Below are 16,919 nucleotides of genomic sequence, written 5' to 3' on the forward strand. Positions count from 1 at the left end.
TCCTTTAATCGAAAGAGCTGCTTAAAAAACAAACCTTGACTTCTATTAAAGAAAACATTTCTAGTGAAAGAAAATCTATTTTGAGTGAAAATGTACATTGAATTCAAGTGCTAAGTCTACAAAAATGAACGTATAGTACTTGCATGTGTCATCCACACGAGGGCGATGTGCAAGGTATATCCTCAATTCCATATGACATCCATCAATCCATTTTGTAAACATATTTTCCTAAAACGTTGATTCACATCTTTGAATGGAATTCAGGAAAAGCGTAAAACATCTAAAACACAAGACAGGGCAAGACAGGTTTTGTTTTCAAATAATTTCTAAAACAGCCATAAACGCCTCCCGCGTGAGACCAATTGCATTCAAATGAAGCGCATCTCGGTAGCGTCACTGTGACGTAGTCACGTAGTTTGGCGAGCTCCCCTGCAAGCTATCAAGAGTGGAGTGCATTTAGTCAACAAAATCGGCGTTTACTGTAAAGGTAATGTGATGATTAAACCTGTTTGTAGTTTCTTAACGTCATGTCCCGTTGAAATAAGCTATGGGGTTTTTCCATAGCAAAGGTGAGGTCTCGGCTCCTTTTTTCAACATTTGTTTGCGACAGTTAGAGTTCTCTGCTATTTATAAAGCGTCACAATGGCGTGCAGATTGAGTTAAGATAAGAAATTAAATGCAATCAAATGCAATGCAATGAATGCAGTGCCTTGCCCAACTTAGATAGTTGGTCACGTTAGCATTTCGCGGTAAAATTGTGTCTTCTTCGCTAACTTATTAAGCATTTTGGATTCCCTTATTAACTCGGTGCAGCCTCTCGTGGACGATTTGCATTAATACGTTTTGGGATCATAAAGGGAAAGAAACCACGTGTTAAATATGAGCCAGTTGTCTGCAACATTCTCAGGCACCAGATTATTTTATTTATTTATCTTAAAATGCATATGTACTAAAGGGGTCCTCGGATTCCTCGGATATTTGGCATTTGGCTTTGAACTTTGCACCACTGCTAGATCTTAGCAACTTGTATTGTTTGCTCCAGTTAAATGTCTTCTCAAAATCAAGCAGAAGAGGAAGAGGAAGAGGATGAGATGGACAAAGTGGAGTTTGTATCTGTAAGTCATGCATAAATCCTATATATCTAAAACAATGTATCAAATGACCAAATGTCTGTGATCCACAACTCACCGGCTTTACAGCCATGCAAGTCAAAACACAAATCAGCCATCAATTATATTTTAGGAATTGATGAGGATGTTGTCTCGTACTTTTTCACAGGAAAGCCAATGCAGCCCACCGATGGAGTGTGTTGATTTGCTGAGCGACGATAGCGAAGAAGGAACTTCGTCCATTTCGAGAACGGTAAGAGCTCAAACTATATACACACATTAATTAAGAGGGAAAGACAATTTCTTCTCTTTGATGCCATGTCCTTTACACTCCTGAAGATCGAAGATAAAATTAATCGTCAAAGGGCACGTGTTGAATCGACATTGGATAGACTTGCGCAGGAGGTCGCTCTGGAAAAGAGGGAAAGAGCGGATAAATGTAGAGCTTTCAAGGTAGGCAAAAATTGATTGAATATGAATCTGATATCTAATATTTTTTGCCTGATTACATTCTATTATTTCTCTTTCAATCAGGAGAACCAAATAAAACAAAGAGTTCATGGACAACAAGAGCTTGCGTTGAGTTCAACAAATGGAACTAGTCTAGAAGCAAAACGCTGTGTGGACATGTGGCTAAAAATGCCCGGTATGTTACTCATTTGAGTTCAAATGTTATTTAAAAAAACTTGAGTAACCAAAAACTCTTCCAACATTTGGAATATTATAGTTTGTAATTAACCTCCACTTTTTTAGGTCCTGCTGTTGGCAGTTTTGGATCTGGAAGACGACACAGAACTGTTTTTCCCAGAAACTCTTCAACTCCACATACATGTCCAGTCATTAACTGCAGTCGTGTTTATGAAAATGTGTCTCTCCTTGGCGGTCATCTAAAAAGGTCTTTTTGTTTGTTTTGTCTTCCTATTGATATACCAATTGGGTTCCTCAAGTCAAAATGATGCCCCTTTTTTGTAGATTTGATCACTCGCCTTGTGATCCAACCATTTCCCTAAAAGGGAGTTCCAAAATGCTGTTTGCCTGTGTGGCCTGTTGTTGTCATTTCCAGACCAAAGAAGATTGGCGCACACATCTTCTAGCTAAGGTTTCTCCATTTTAGAAGCTTAGGAAATTAGAAATTGTTTTGACTCCTATTATTGTCATCAAACATTTTGAATTTCGTAGGTATCTTCATTTCATCCCGAGGGTCACAGCATGTCTCAGAGATCCCAGCCCATTGTGTGCTTTGCTTGCCCTGCATGCTACCTCCTCTTTAACCTGCGGGACGAGTGTCTTCAGCACATGTCGGCAAAAAAACACTTCACTGAATCCCTCAAAATGAGCGGTGAGACTTACTTGTTCCATATATAAAGAACTACAGCAATATCACCATCTAAGTCACTACATAGGAGTCCGATTTCTGATGGTGAGTAGCCATTGCGTAGTATTGTGAGTTACATTTTTGTTTCTTTACATATTCAAAGATTCCAAAAGTGAAGCAGTACCAGTTCCGTTTCCACTGCAAGCCAGAAATCGCCTCATCGCTTTGTGCAAGGACACCCCGTTCACTGTTCGGTGCTCTTCCTGTAAAACAGTGTTGACCTCGCATCAGGCAGCTCAAGCTCATTTTGAGTAAGCTATTTTTTTGGGGGGGTTGAGAAGCAGTTTTTCCTCATGAACAAGAAAAAAAAAGTTAAGTGTGAATTACAACAGTCCAAGGAAGATAATGTAACATAAAGCTACACTTTACGCTTCAAGATCTGCGATGGGCTGTGCTCAATAGATGAATTTATGCGTTAATTTGAGTGCTTTTCCTGATCTTATTCTCCTCACCAGTGTTAACTGTAGACATGGCTCTGCAGTGGCCACTGCTGATGAAACGGTGGTCCACGTAGTCAAACGGCTGCAAGTCCGAGGCCAATGCTCCCGCTGCTGCTTAATCTTCTTGAGCCAAACAGAAGTGGACCGCCACAGAGAAGATACCCACCACGAGGTGGAGGTCAACAGTACCATGGAACGAGCTCTACTTCAGCACGGCAGGTTCAATGAACCGCACGGCAACAGGATGACAGATGCAGAGAAAACGTTCAGCGCAGGAGCATTTATTCCTAGAAGTGAACCCAAGAGCGAGAATGACACTACACCGGCAAAACGACAAAGAATAGGGAGCTATATAACCGCATGGTTCTGCGAATGTGGCCTGAGGTTCCCGGAGGAAACTTTAGCCAGTAATCACCTCTTTGCCGTGAATCAAATCTTCCACAAATGTGGCGTGTGCCGCAAACTCATGGGAGAATCTTCCATTACCCGTTTGCACATGAGCCGTTTTCATGGGGGAGCACATCTCTCTAACTTCTTTTACTACTGCCGCAAGTGCAAAGTGGAAATGCCTCGCCTGGAAGATATCATGTCGCACGTTTCGGACAAACACAGCGGGCACACGTTCTTCAGCGAACAGGAGGTGCCCGAAGATCCTCAGCCGTCCACCAGCCAAAGCGGGAAAACGAAACGGTCCTCCCCTCCTACGTCCACACTTCAGGCCGTCACGGGAGAGGCGGCGTCCACTTCGAAAGCGGCGCTGACTTGGATGTGCAGAATGTGCGAGGATGTGTTCGACTCGGAGGCCGCCGTCCGCAAGCACTGCGGCGACCTGAGCAACCACAGCTTCCAGAAGTTCGTCTGCGGCCACTGTCCGAAGAAGTTCTTCAAGGAATCCACTTTGCGGCGCCATTGCGCCGACGAACACGACGGGCTGATGAAGAGCGCCTACTTCTGCGGCCTTTGCGACAGCATGCACTTTGAGTCTGAAAAAGAGTTCTTGCAGCACTACCAACGCTTGCACAGCAAAGATTATTACTGTATCGACAACAGTGACCTTGTTCAGCCCGTTGAAAGCGTCGTCACACCCGCGGAATCTTGTCCCTGCATGAGCTCTGAGAAGAACAAACGGGCCATGAAAACCGCCTACACGCGGTGCATGAAGAAATTGGCCTTTGATGGGCTCTGTCGGTATGTGTGTGCTCTCTGCTCTCTAAGCGTGCAATTCTACGCTCAGATCAAAACGCATGTCAACACCACCCACGCCAGCTTAAATTTGGACAAGACCTTTGAAGTCCAATGCCAAACCTGCAAAGAACATTTTGCGACCATTCCAAAATACCATGATCATCATCATTCCCTGCACTGCATGTTGGAGCCATGCGTCGACTCCAAGAAGGAATTGACAAAACAACCCCAAGTTCTGAACACTGTGGGCAACAACCTGAAAGGTGTTAACATTTTTCTTTGTACATTTTTGCATTCACTTTTTTTAACAATTACAGTAAAACCTAGCTTACATGTGTCAAAGTGGTGGCCCGGGAAAGTAAATCATGAGTGCCGACTTTCTGTTTTAGGATCAAATTAAAATGAAGAGTATAGATGTATATTAAATTAACTGATTTTCCCCCTTTTTAAATCAATAATTCTAATTTTTTAATCCATTTTTTCTGTGTTTTTAGTCCAAAAATCATTTTGTAAAATCTAAAAATATATTTTTTTAAAGCTAAAATAAACATTGTTTTAGATCTATAAAAAACTGAATATTCAGGGATTTTAATCCACTTCTTTTAATCCATTTATAAAAAGTCTAAGTTTATCTAAAATGGTCCGGCCCATAACCCGAGTCTGACACCCCTGACCTAGCTATTCACAGCGGTTTGGCACAATTCTGTCATGAATTGTCCAAACCTAGACTAATTCACGTCACTATTGAAAAAGTTCAAATCAATAAAGAAGTGTACGTCGCTCCTTTACACTTATTTAATCTAAATCTATGTGATTTTTTTTCTCTCTCTCTCCAGGTGAACCTCAAAATGATGCATTTAAAATCGAGCAGGAGCCCGATGTCAATCCAATTGAACAACAAGCCCAACATGGCTCTGGCTCACTAGGTAACACACTAATATATACTAAATACAATTTCTTTCCTCTTAAAGCAAGTTCTACATGTAATATTTTTAACTTCTTAACTAATGTTTAAGTTGTAAAAAGGCATGCATTAACAAGTGTGTTCCAGTCTTGACAATTTATGCTTTTTCAACTTTCTACTGACAGTTTAAAGCGATGCAGATTGTAATTAGGGCAAAAATAATGTAGTGTTGACCTATATTGTTTTGTCATTTACCACAGATGACTGTAATAAAGAAATGAAAGAGGCACAGCCATTGAGTGCAGTAGACGAAGAAACTGCAGGTATGTGATTGAGAAAAATGTGTTAACTTTAATTCTATTGATGCCTATTTTTAATATATTCCAGACTTACAAGATGCTCTTGAAAGAAGTCTTCTGGATTTCTGAACAGCCTTATACACATTTTTGGTCCACAGTTTACCTAAACCTGCATATCTTGAGTTTGTTTTCGTTCTTTGAAATCTTATTTCATTTTACCTGCAATAATAAACATTCTTTCATGAATAAAGTAATGCAGTACCGTCTCACTCTAAGCATTTCGCTGTAGTTATGCCATATAATAACTACTTTTTGTAATACTATGCTTCCTTTCAAATGAATCATGCATGCTCTTTTCAATTCAGATTTGAAAAATGAGTAACAAGAGTAGTAATCAAATTTTTAAACAGCGTTTACATGGCTATGCGTTACGGTCAAGAACCTGAATGTGGTTTATTGCTAGTGTCACCAGTGCTCTCATAACCACAATAAGTTACACATTCTGGTTTTACAATAACACACAAGGCCATGATTTTCACGTACCTTCAAATAAATTGCACACCAAGAAGTGATTTCTCTTTAAAGCCAACCTTTAGAAGCAGAGGTAAAACTGGAGTCTTGCTCATCTGTGAATAGAACAGCAAACACACCTTTGATGAATAGAAATAAGCAAATGTCATAAATGTGAAAATTCTATGATTTCACGGGGCATAAATTCCTAAAAACAAACAAACAAATCTATTTTATCGCAATTAGCAAACTTGTCTCTTTGGTGAATGTGCTGCAAAATGTTTTCAGTGTCCCCTAGGGGTCCCCTGAACTCTGTTTTCTGATCGTCCATTCGGGCGTCTTCGGAAAACTTCGGTGAAGATCGAGCAGAGGAAGTCCATACCATTTTTGGCAATGTTCCCCAGGGCATTCAACTGGACAACAGCGTGCGGCAGAGTGTACTCGCCCACAGCAAAGATCACTTTCAAAAGTTATAGATCCTTGTAAACAACGGTACAGCGACCGCAATGGCTCAAGCAAAAATACAAGCGAAATTCAACGAGGTATCGCACGGCAAGTTCAACAGAACTATGTCCATGGCGGACCGGGCTGGACAACTTTTAGCGAATTTGGACCAGTTGGAGTTGAGGTAAAGTGCGGCACTGAAGCTCCTTGTGTGGTAACGTACATGTTCAGCTAGGTTTCCTCATTTTCATTTGTTTATTTTTATTTAGGTACGGGTGGTGATTTGTTTTCCAATTATTATGATGCAATTTTGCATGTGTTTCAGGGTGGAGGCTATGCGCGAAACCGCTTCAGCCATGGAACAGGAAAGGGAGTGCATCCTGGAAATGATTCAATCCTTACAGAACAGTCAAGAAATGCATAACATCAGTGCCGGTGAGCTCCGATTTCCACTATTTGGACGCTTTTCTTTAGGTGTGGCTTTGCACTTTTCGTTGATGTGTCTTATTGTACTATAGCAACTCATTTATTTTGGTCTTCAGTGTGGGTGTTATTTAAAAAAAAAGGATTGTTCCACCCACAATGGAACATGCACTCTTCCAAGACCAATAAAAACTGCATACGAATGTTTTCATGCATTCATCATTCTGTTAGGACAATGAAAGAATACATTGTATGAAGCATCTATGAAATATCCAAACACGGCTCTAATTGGAACGAGATCAAGAAGGAATTGTGTGCGTCCAATTGCATGTATGTATTGGCGTGATTCCATAACGACAGCTTCTAAAACTAATTGCCTTAGTTTTTTTTCCCCCAGAAAACACTACCGTTTCTTAATTTTTAACGATTTTTTACGAATAATAATTGGAGAAATAGAGGGCCTCAAAAATCAAATTTTACTCACCGTCCTTTGCAGATGTGACCTTTCTCTGGGTAGAAAGAGTGAATCCTGCCTTAATGCCAATTCGACCATATTTTCCAGGCGAGAAGGAGGAGTTGACATTAACTGCTGACCGACTGATGGGGCGCACTTTATCAGTCGAGATCAACGTGGGCACCATCCGAAGCAGTCAGCAGGAGGAGGCCCTGCGCCAGGCCACGTCCATCATTGACGAAATTGTCAAGAAGCTCCTGCTTGACATGACGGAATCCAAGCAGCGGCTCCTGGCTTTGCACTCGGCCTGTGTCACCGAGGAGCCGCCCGTGCCCATTGACCCAAAGTTTCAGGCCATTGTGATCAGCTGTGCTCTGGAGGACCAGAAGAAGATCAAGAGAAGGCTGGAGATGCTGCTGAGGAATGTTGGAAATGCTGAGAAGAATATTAAGATAATGGATCACCAGAAATTAGAAGAGCCCAAAACCAACGGCAGTCAATAGTTGTCACCAAACCTTGAAATGTAGTCCTCCCTGTCTTAAGTAAATTCTCAAGTATACGGAGAAGCTATTGTCGATGCATACGGTACTTTTGTTTTGAATGATGGGGCCAAAATGACAGCATAGTATAGTAAGGCTTTTTTTCCTAAAAAACGACATAGTATAGTAAGGCTTTTTTCCTAAAAAACGACATAGTATAGTAAGGCTTTTTTTCCTAAAAAACGACATAGTATAGTAAGGCTTTTTTCCTAAAAAACGACATAGTATAGTAAGGTTTTTTTCCTAAAAAACGACAGTGTATATAGTAAGGCTTTTTTTCTTTAAAAAAACGACATAGTATAGTAAGGCTTTTTTTCTTAAAATACGACATAGTATATAGTAAGGCTTTTTAATTTGTAAAAAATGACCATGTATAGTAAGGCTTTTTTCTTTAAAAAATGACCATGTATAGTAAGGCTTTTTATTTTTAAAAAATGACCATGCAAAGTAAGGCTTTTTATATTAAAATAAAAAACGAACACACTCTTTTACAGCATCAAGACTACAAAAATGGCGGCCATAGTACGTCATCTTCCAAAGATGGTCATTGAGTCGGGAGGACAAATCACCTCCTATGGGCGTGGTTACGCCCATTGGTGACGCATGTGCTTAAATTATGCACATGCGCAGCATCTCGCCCTTTGGCGCAGCCATTTTCATGCCGTCGGTCGAACGACTAGCACCCAAACGAGGTAAGCCCTAGACTAGAGCAATTTACTGGCCTATGTGCATTTTTAACACCCTACCGGGAGATTTTTTTAGGAATCAATTGAGCCAAAACGCCAACAAATCTGTTAGTTTATTGCCAGGTCGAACACACCGTCGACATTTGAAGTATGGGCTCCTTGGCATGTCACTAGCTAGCTTAGCATTAGCCTCACGACATTTGACTTCAAAAGTATTTTGTCCGTGTTCTCTCCATTATTGAGTCGTGGGGGAAGACTTCATTTTATCAAACAAAGCCGAGATATCAACGGTCAGTTTGCCAGGTGAAGGTGTGTTGAATGTAATGATAGTTTTCACTGCGATTGCTAAACGCCCTTTTCCAATTTGTAATTCTGTTTGAAACAAAAATCATTGATACCCAAATGGTTAAGCCGACTTCCTCCTAGTTTTTAACATCAGTCTGTATATTGAATCGCTTTGTCTGGAAAGGGGAAATTAGCACCGAGCACTCACTAACTTATTTTCATTCTTTATCTTGATCATTTACTTTAAGATTTCTCTTTCCTGTAATAATTGTTTGCACTTCCCAAATAGCTTGGTTAAATCAAGATGAAGCTGTTCCCGTGTGTCCAGAACCATGCACACCCTTGAGGGGAGAGGAGACTGGGCCAAGGTATCAAGGTAATACTAATGACCAAAAAAAACCACCTAAACACATCTGTTGAATCTCCAGTCTCTGTATATGATAACTTTTGCTCTATTTTTTTGCATGCACCAGGTCCATGGCGATGTCCAGACCCTGGAGGACCAGGTGATCTTCCCAGGTTGCCCACTTGAAGATGATGCATCGTCTCTGAACTCTGCTCTGAGGTTAATACCGTATTTTCACGCCTATTTGGCGCATCGTTTCTTACGCCGCAGTGTCAGTAACGAGTGCTATTTCTGTATTTTAGACACACAAAGCACGCACTATTTGTAATGTATCCAAGTCAAAACATTCCAATCTCACATTATTTTATTGACTAAAGTTGCAATTTACTAACCCCCTCTTATTTTATAGGTGATGTCCCGATCCCTAAGGTGAGGAGGATTTCTTTTTTTTTTTTCAATCAGAAATTTCAATAAAAGAGATTTGAGTGTCATTTGTCTTTGTTAAAACACTTGGAGAAAAAAGACCCAAGACCCTCAATGGTCTTTTTTTTCCTTTTTTTTGGTGTTTATATTCTAAGTGTTTTATCATTTAAAAAAACTTATTTTTTTGCCTAAGTGTTGTTGATTTTTTTATTATAAGTGCTGTTGAAATTTATCCAAGTCTTTTAATTGTTTAAAAAAATTCCAAATGTATTTTTTTTAAATAAAATGTCATGTTCCTTGTGTTCTATGAAGAAAAATACATTAGTATGCCAATCAATGTGATCCTAAGTGTGCAAATGTATTTCTTTGAATAAAAATTCCAAAGTGTCATGTTCCTTGCATTCCTTTGCTAGTTCTATGAGGAAAAATACACAAGTAGATTTTAAAGGTTTTATTTTCCCACAAAATGGGGTAAATGACAAGTTCACGTAAATCTTCCAGCATTTAAAGATGAGGTGGTGTTTCTATTGATGAATCCCTTCTTGGCACTGGATGGAATTCTGGGGAGAAAAAAAGAGGGTCAAAGCACAATAGACTAAGTCCAACATTAAAAAAAAATAGACTGGGGGCCAGTTAGGTCAAAAGATTTGACCAAAAAACAATAAGTTAGGTTTTACCAACATGAGAAAGACCTATCTCTCTTTTCAGATGTAGTGGGAGATATGGAAAACATACTGGATAGGGGCCCTCAAGATGTTGGTGTCAAAGGCTGTGCCACGCTCCAAAGTCACCTTTCTTTAGCGTTGATTTGGTAAACTTGGGTGGACCTTGAAGAGAAGCAAAATAGAGTATTTTTAGTACACATGACATGAAAATAATAAATCAAATAACCTGAAAAACTGGTCTTGTAGATTTGGACAGCTTCCACCATCTCCGTGGCTTTAAACCTTTAGCGTTGATTTGGTAAACTTGGGTGGACCTTGAAGAGAAGCAAAATAGAGTATTTTTAGTACACGACATGAAAATAATAAATCAAATAACCTGAAAAACAGGTCTTACGTCATACACGACTTCTTTGGTCTTGTAGATTTGGACAGCTTCCACCATCTCCGTGGCTTTAAACCTCTGCAAAACACCACAGCATGATTATGTCATTGCTTATTTAACCATTTTGATGCACAAATGACTCCCATTCAATCAAAAAAATAAAATACGTCTCACAAAGCTCTTAGACGGAGGAAAAATGGTTGTTTAAACGAGTCAAAAATGACCCCTGCGCTACGGTTGAATGAATGTCTCGCTTAGGTTTTGTCAAAACCACAATTAAAAATCAAAAGGTCCAAGCCCTGAAATCTTCCTTTAGGAAAGGGAAGGGCAAAGGTATATACGTATTCTAGAAGTGTACTGTTTATTCCTTACACCTCCACTTGATGGCACTAGTGTGAGTTACCCACACAGGATCTTGCTATTAAAAAAAAATCAACGCCAACCCAGTTAAAGTGTCTTCATTCAAAATTGGAGTGTATCATGATGCTAAACAAGCTAATTTAGGAAAGCCGTGAACACTGGTCGTTGATATCTAAACATTACTGTGACAACAAAATTTCCCGAATACGGGAATAATAAAGTTATCCAATCCAATTACCCGGGTAGAGGAATTAGAAGCTATTAAAGACTCACTTTGCCGACAAACTGCTCCTTTTTGGCCGTTATGGCCACATTCTTGATGTTTCCCAGGAGTCTATCCTCGTTGAGGGACTGAAACACACAATGGAAGGGTTTCTTTTTAAACATAAAGAGCAATAGGTGATGCAATGTAGCCAACTTGCTAGCAAACATTTGTGTTTGCACCCACGTCGGGGCTACATCACGCCAATGAAGCACGTTCCCGTCAAAAAGCACTCTTGAAATGAGAACTGGGGCTACGAAATCCCCAAAAGAAAAAGTACCGAACGCGGTGCATTGTCCTGGAAGAAGTTTGTCGGGTCTTTCTTCGGGAAATCATCAATTCTGAGCAGCTCAGCAGTCCAACGCGCCCAGCCTCCAGCTCATCCGCCATTTTGAAAAATGGCGGAAGTCTTTTGAACTCTGACCACAGCCACGCCTCGGCCACGCCTATTACACATAGACACAAAAAAAATAGATCGTTTTCATCATAGAGTGCATTAGTCAGGGGGCTGGGGCTGCAAATACTTTTAGGTTGGGCATTAATACTTCAAAACAAATACATTGTTTTCATAATAACGTACTGTAAATACTTTTTGGTTGGGCTTTAATACTTTAAGATACAATATTGCACATTATGAACATTGCGGTGACATGGAAAAGGAATAGTTCATTAAATTTCAATATTTTCCTAATGTTCTTGTGCTTCTTTACACCAAAACAAAGGAAAGACATGATATTTGGGTTATTTATAGCAGAGCATGGTATAATTTTAATGGTCCGGCCCACTTGACATCTCCCTAGGCCGTATGTGGCCCACGATGCGAAATGAGTTTGACACCCCTGCTCTACACAGTCGTTTTTTTAATGCAATCCCCCCCCCCCCCCAATTATCGCAAAAAAGGGAGTATAAGGACAGAAAATGGAGAAAAAAAAACATACAGGCCTGAGAACAAAGTAAAGATTGCTTTATTTTAGCTCTCCCTACAGTACCATGACAGCAAAAGCACAGCTGTGGGGCACATTGTTAAAACTATGTAACGATCTTTTTTTTTTTTACAAACTGAAAGCAATCGATATGAAAATGTAGTGGATGAAATGTCAGCAACACAGAAATTCAAACCTGAGTGACAGCACATAACTATGATGAATTGGAATTTCAAATTCTTGGTTAGTATAATTCTGCAATTTTAAGGATAAAGTGCGTAAAGTCCATTCGATTAAACAGCAAAAAGGCAAAGAATATAACTATGTACAAATGTAACGTGCACAGGCCATTTTTAGAGCAATGTTTCCTCGAAGTCAATCTAAAATGTAAACACGGTTAAGGCATTGTGGCTTTGCAACCATAATGAAACATTCACTGATTTGTCACAAAGGGCTTTTGCATGCAAAACAATGACATCACTTTTCTTTTCTTTTTCAGTAGCACTGTCCAAAGTGTACAACACCAGTATTAATACAGTATTTAAATATTTGATACCACCCTATTTCCTGTGAACCAATTTCCAATAAAACATAAACAATGTGCATGCATGTGTAATCCGCCAATGTAATTTATAGAGATTCATATAAATACGGCTAAGAAGGAAGTTAAGGGCTGATTTCACATTACAATATATAACAGAGGATACTTTTCTACGACACCATGTTACTTTGTGCCTTTAATAGCAGCATAAAAGCGAAAAGAATGGACATTTGGAAAAATACCAAAAATGGATTTTTGATATTTCAGCACAACAAAGCATGTTAAAAATAACCCTTTCATGTCCTCACTAAGTTAAGCAATATGTTTGGGCAATTTGATAATGCACAATGATGTACCAATGTCAACATGACATTAATACAATGCAATGTATTTTATTGTCATTACAACAAGCTTAAAAATTGTGGTGAAATGTGTTCTAGGGACAGTGGACTGAGACAAATATAACATCACGTACATTGTGGTAAAAAATGGGCCGAGTTAATCAAATGCCTCTACATCGAAGTAAAATGCAGACATAATATAGGGTAAGAACTGGGATAGGACACAAAGTCGTTCAATCATAGGGCATGAATGTATGTTAGGCCATATGTCCAAGTTCAAAGTTTATGAGAGGACAGTTAAGTACACAAATTCAATTTGGTTATATTTTAGCACGACTAACGGTTTGAAGCTTACATTCAAAACTCTGCTTTTTGTAAGACATTAAATAATTGGCACCAGAAAGCCATCACTCAAAAGATCACTCAACACTTAAGTGATTTGTATAAAAATACCGAGTTCATGACAGATATTTCGAAGCAACAACTTAGTGAGTATTTTGAAATAATCGTCTTGCCCTGTACGATATAAACATATGCTGCTGAAATGTGTACGTATGTGCAAATGCAGTAAAATATGAATAATCCCAATTAAATGCATGAAGTCAATAGAAGTAAATTCCTTGAAACTACTTGAAATGCATGTCATATTTCCCTTTTGCATTAATTATAGAAAGGAATAAAAGAAGCAACATGATTACGAGTATAATGGCTGCTCAACCTCAAAATGAAAATAATAAATGAGAGTAGTAATCTAACTGTCAAACCTTTTTATAATAAACGTTCAAAATGATGTACCGTGATGAAATTTGACTTGTATGACAATATAACTTCTGCACCAGAAAGAAATCTCAGTGGCAGTAGTCATGACAAACTATACAGTATGTACAGTAAGCATGAAGAGTGAAAATATTGTGCAGATTATGGAAAGGAAATCCATCCATCAGTGTGAGTAGGTGACGATAGGAAATGTCAGGTTAGTGTAACAAGGTGGTTTTCAGTCTTTGCACTTTGGTTTCTATCTGAGGCTACCTGTGGATGGTCAAAGGGGGAAGAGGGTGTTTTTCTTAGAGGAGGCTGCAGCTGCCAAATGGGTTTCTCGTTTTCTTGGTCCTTTGTTTGTTGGGTCGCAGCGTGATGACTTCCCTGCCATTGCTTGAAGTCTGGCTGCTTTGATTACTGTTTGTGGTATTAAAAACTCCTGTGTGATGAAATAGTATAGCATGTCAGAAAAGCAGAATTTAAAAAAAACAACATTAACCATAGTTTTTCCGTGTGCGGTCGATTGGTCGCCGGTCTTTTGGTCGCCGTCTTTTGGTCGCCGGTCTTTTGGTTGCGGTCTTTTGGTCACCCGGACCACGGCAACGGGCGACCAAAAGACAAAACAAGGTAAAACAACACGGTCTACGCATCAATAAAAGCCAACAATGGCCATGAGCAGTTTCAATGAGCCGACGTGTGAGTGTATAAGAGTTTGTATGTACATGCGTTGTCCCTTTAAGAAGCTACGTCAGTCAGGGTCTTAACAAGTTCTCCAACAAAAAACAATAAAAGTCAGGGAAATTTGGAGCTTTTCTTTAGCCTAATAATTACTAAGGCATTAAGTATGACTAAATAGTAATTCGCAGTTTGTATTTAGGGAATTTGAGCAACGATTTAAATGGTAATTATCAATAACCTTCCGGGCGACCAAAAGATCGGCGACCAATCGACCGTGTACCAGTTTTTCTTACCTATTTTATTGCTTGTTGAGTGTACTGCTTCTGTCTTTTCTGCTGTTTGTTGTTTAAGTTGTTGAAGATACTTCTCAGCTAAGTATTTAAACACTGAAAATAAAAATATCAATCACAAACACATACAGAATGGATGTACATCTAGGATAATTATTTAAACATTCATGCCCAAAATTGTTGATGGAATTTTTAGGACTAACGACATGTGTTTATGATTAAATTGTACATGACGATTATCAATGTGATCATCAGGTTTAGTTCAATAACTTACATTCTGTCACATTCATGTCCTCTTTCACCGAAGCTCTGTAAAATCTCACTTTAAGTCTCTTGGCCAAGCCTTCCGCCTCCTCGCTGCAACATAAATAAAGAGCATATGGGAATAGGAATCCAATTCCCCAATTTCCCAACTATCATTTATTACAGCATGAAAAAGAACTTACTTTTTGATAACAGTTTCTTCCAGGAGGTCTATTTTATTCTGCACAAGAACTATGGGAATATCTCCCACCTCCGCTTCAATCTTCTCCTTCCAATTGTCGATAGCCACAAATGAATCTCTGTCTGTGGTAGAAAACACCAGCACGCATGCTTGGGCGCCTGTAACATGAAAAATACAAAAAAACACCAGACTAAATGCATTTATTCTCAACAACTTCCAAGATTTGCTTGGTGTATTTAATAAGCACTTGGACCTGTTGGAAGGGTGGCTACTTACCACGATAGTATGCCTTAGTGATGGCATCAAACTCCTCCTGCCCAGCGGTGTCCCACAACATAAGGCGGACGTCTTCGTCATTGACACTAAAAAAAACAAGAGGAAAGAGTGAGAGATGAGTCACAGTGACATCAGCCTACATAAGGATCACATGTGGCCTACATTAACTGCCTTTCGAGGAAGTCCACTCCAATAGTCTTTTTGTAGTCCTTGGTGAAGACACCTTTGCAATAACGCTGGATCATGCTGGACTTCCCCACAGCACCGTTGCCCACCACGACCACCTTGATGGACACTTCCATGTCCTCCTCCAGCATGATGAGGGGGAATCTTGCTCGTCTCACGTTGACGTTGATGGAGCACTTATTCACCAATGTGTAACATACACGTAAACCCTCTGAAAATGTAGAGTCCAGTGTTTGAATGTATTGAATATACTAAAATCAAACTCTCCGATGAAGGAACAAATGCAATACAGGTCAAAATATGTTTGTACTTCTCAGCTTTCTAATATAGCAAATTTGACAAATAAAATAAAATGACCTGGAACTGACCTGTAGACGCCCCCAAAAGTGGAGAGACTAATTGACTGCGCTCAACACCCAATATATAGTCAAAGTGGATTGGACGTCTAGCGCCGTCAATGGCAGCTAAAGAATTAACAGACTTTGCTGGTGGAAAATGTTGCTGGCAACATGTTAGCTCATTTACTTTCAAGGGTTAGGGATTTTAAAACGATATATTGATTCTTGGCAAGAGGATATTGATAACTTTTGGGAAAACAAAAGATCGCAGACCGCGCCATATTGCCACACCTCTATTCGAGTTCGTGATAACTTTTCCTTGAGCGGAAATGTACATATACATGCATATATTCCCCTCGGTAATGATTTTGATTGCTTGATTTGACATTTGGTAGAACGTGGCATCTGCTCAGTGTTACCAAACGCTCATATGGAAACCCCGATCATAGTTTTGACGCCCAAACCTTTTAATATCAAACCAGCAAGGTTAAAATCGATCCATTGATTTGAGCTGCTTCCACTCTTGGTGATATTGTGCTCTGATGCTGACGCCTGTAGCTTCGCATTTCTGGCTTCTTCTAGTTCACAAGAGGCTTGGAAGTGATCATCAGCTGCTGATGCAGTCCTACTGGCCAGCGGGGGTGACAAGCAAAGAAAACCACCAAAACGAGATGTATCTCTTACCTGGAATGGTCTTCGGGCGTTAGACAACATCAGATGAAATGTATTTTTTTTCCCAAAAAAATAAAGTGAGTCTTCACGCTAAAATGACTTGACCGCGATTAGCTCCTTTTCAGCAGAAGAAAAAAACTATGTGCCTCCCTATAATGTCGTCTTGCGAAACACTAATACAATAGGCGAAGGTTCCTGATATAAACTATTACATCCATGTCAGTGTCGATGTAAAAATAATATTATCTAAAATTGCCTAGTTTGAAATCCATCTGCGCTCATCGCAAGCTCGAGTTGGCGAGATAGCTACGTAGCACACGAGTGGCTAGGTGGCTTGCTAGCTCACTAATGTTTGTTGCTAGGCAGCAGAGCACGAGAG

General features: G+C 39.6%; 4 protein-coding genes and 1 long non-coding RNA gene across 7 annotated transcripts in view; 3 read left to right on the forward strand and 2 right to left on the reverse strand.

Moving 5' to 3' along the window:
* prim2 (DNA primase subunit 2) overlaps positions 1-16,919 on the forward strand; it is a 99,848-nt gene that overhangs the window by 73,234 nt on the left and 9,695 nt on the right. The window lies entirely within an intron of this gene.
* znf451 (zinc finger protein 451) lies at positions 364-5,562 on the forward strand. The gene is made up of 13 exons (XM_077614124.1): positions 364-487; positions 1,043-1,115; positions 1,279-1,362; positions 1,449-1,562; positions 1,644-1,755; positions 1,863-2,004; positions 2,082-2,208; positions 2,289-2,448; positions 2,588-2,735; positions 2,940-4,372; positions 4,946-5,035; positions 5,274-5,336; positions 5,401-5,562. The coding sequence occupies exons 2-13, from the start codon at positions 1,047-1,049 to the stop codon at positions 5,439-5,441; spliced, it is 2,583 nt and encodes an 860-aa protein (XP_077470250.1). The 5' UTR covers positions 364-487; positions 1,043-1,046; the 3' UTR covers positions 5,442-5,562.
* On the forward strand, positions 6,212-7,709 carry bag2 (BCL2 associated athanogene 2). Its single transcript, XM_077614057.1, has 3 exons — positions 6,212-6,450; positions 6,592-6,701; positions 7,252-7,709. Exons 1-3 carry the CDS (start codon positions 6,329-6,331, stop codon positions 7,644-7,646), a joined length of 627 nt encoding a protein of 208 aa, XP_077470183.1. The 5' UTR covers positions 6,212-6,328; the 3' UTR covers positions 7,647-7,709.
* Positions 9,859-11,496, reverse strand: LOC144085076 (uncharacterized). Of its 2 annotated transcripts, none has more exons than XR_013304006.1 (5): positions 11,372-11,496; positions 11,103-11,180; positions 10,482-10,547; positions 10,104-10,249; positions 9,859-9,982 (listed from the first exon to the last, which is right to left on the reverse strand). It is a non-coding gene; the product is annotated as an uncharacterized LOC144085076 (long non-coding RNA). The 2 variants fall into 2 exon arrangements; XR_013304007.1 differs by having other exon boundaries at positions 10,100-10,249.
* Positions 11,499-16,915, reverse strand: rab23 (RAB23, member RAS oncogene family). 2 transcript variants are annotated; one of them, XM_077614062.1, is made up of 8 exons: positions 16,553-16,915; positions 15,507-15,741; positions 15,345-15,430; positions 15,070-15,226; positions 14,898-14,980; positions 14,627-14,719; positions 13,926-14,094; positions 11,499-11,537 (listed from the first exon to the last, which is right to left on the reverse strand). In XM_077614062.1, exons 2-7 carry the CDS (start codon positions 15,659-15,661, stop codon positions 13,961-13,963), a joined length of 708 nt encoding a protein of 235 aa, XP_077470188.1. In that variant the 5' UTR covers positions 15,662-15,741; positions 16,553-16,915; the 3' UTR covers positions 11,499-11,537; positions 13,926-13,960. The 2 variants fall into 2 exon arrangements, with proteins under 2 accessions (XP_077470188.1, XP_077470187.1); XM_077614061.1 differs by lacking the exon at positions 11,499-11,537 and having other exon boundaries at positions 13,649-14,094.

The sequence above is a fragment of the Stigmatopora argus genome, chromosome 11 (genome assembly GCF_051989625.1).
Source record: "Stigmatopora argus isolate UIUO_Sarg chromosome 11, RoL_Sarg_1.0, whole genome shotgun sequence".
Taxonomy (NCBI): Eukaryota; Metazoa; Chordata; class Actinopteri; order Syngnathiformes; family Syngnathidae; genus Stigmatopora; species Stigmatopora argus.

Coding starts and splice junctions, on each gene's coding strand:
- znf451 (XM_077614124.1), top strand. CDS start 1,047: ATGTCTTCTCAAAATCAAGCAGAAGAGGAAGAGGAAGAGGATGAGATG. Junction 4,373..4,945: donor TGTGGGCAACAACCTGAAAG/GTGTTAACATTT, acceptor CTCTCTCTCCAG/GTGAACCTCAAAATGATGCA. Junction 5,036..5,273: donor ACATGGCTCTGGCTCACTAG/GTAACACACTAA, acceptor CATTTACCACAG/ATGACTGTAATAAAGAAATG.
- bag2 (XM_077614057.1), top strand. CDS start 6,329: ATGGCTCAAGCAAAAATACAAGCGAAATTCAACGAGGTATCGCACGGC. Junction 6,451..6,591: donor TTGGACCAGTTGGAGTTGAG/GTAAAGTGCGGC, acceptor CATGTGTTTCAG/GGTGGAGGCTATGCGCGAAA. Junction 6,702..7,251: donor AATGCATAACATCAGTGCCG/GTGAGCTCCGAT, acceptor CATATTTTCCAG/GCGAGAAGGAGGAGTTGACA.
- rab23 (XM_077614062.1), bottom strand. CDS start 15,661: ATGCTGGAGGAGGACATGGAAGTGTCCATCAAGGTGGTCGTGGTGGGC. Junction 15,227..15,344: donor CACTAAGGCATACTATCGTG/GTAAGTAGCCAC, acceptor TTCATGTTACAG/GCGCCCAAGCATGCGTGCTG. Junction 14,720..14,897: donor GGACATGAATGTGACAGAAT/GTAAGTTATTGA, acceptor TTTTATTTTCAG/TGTTTAAATACTTAGCTGAG.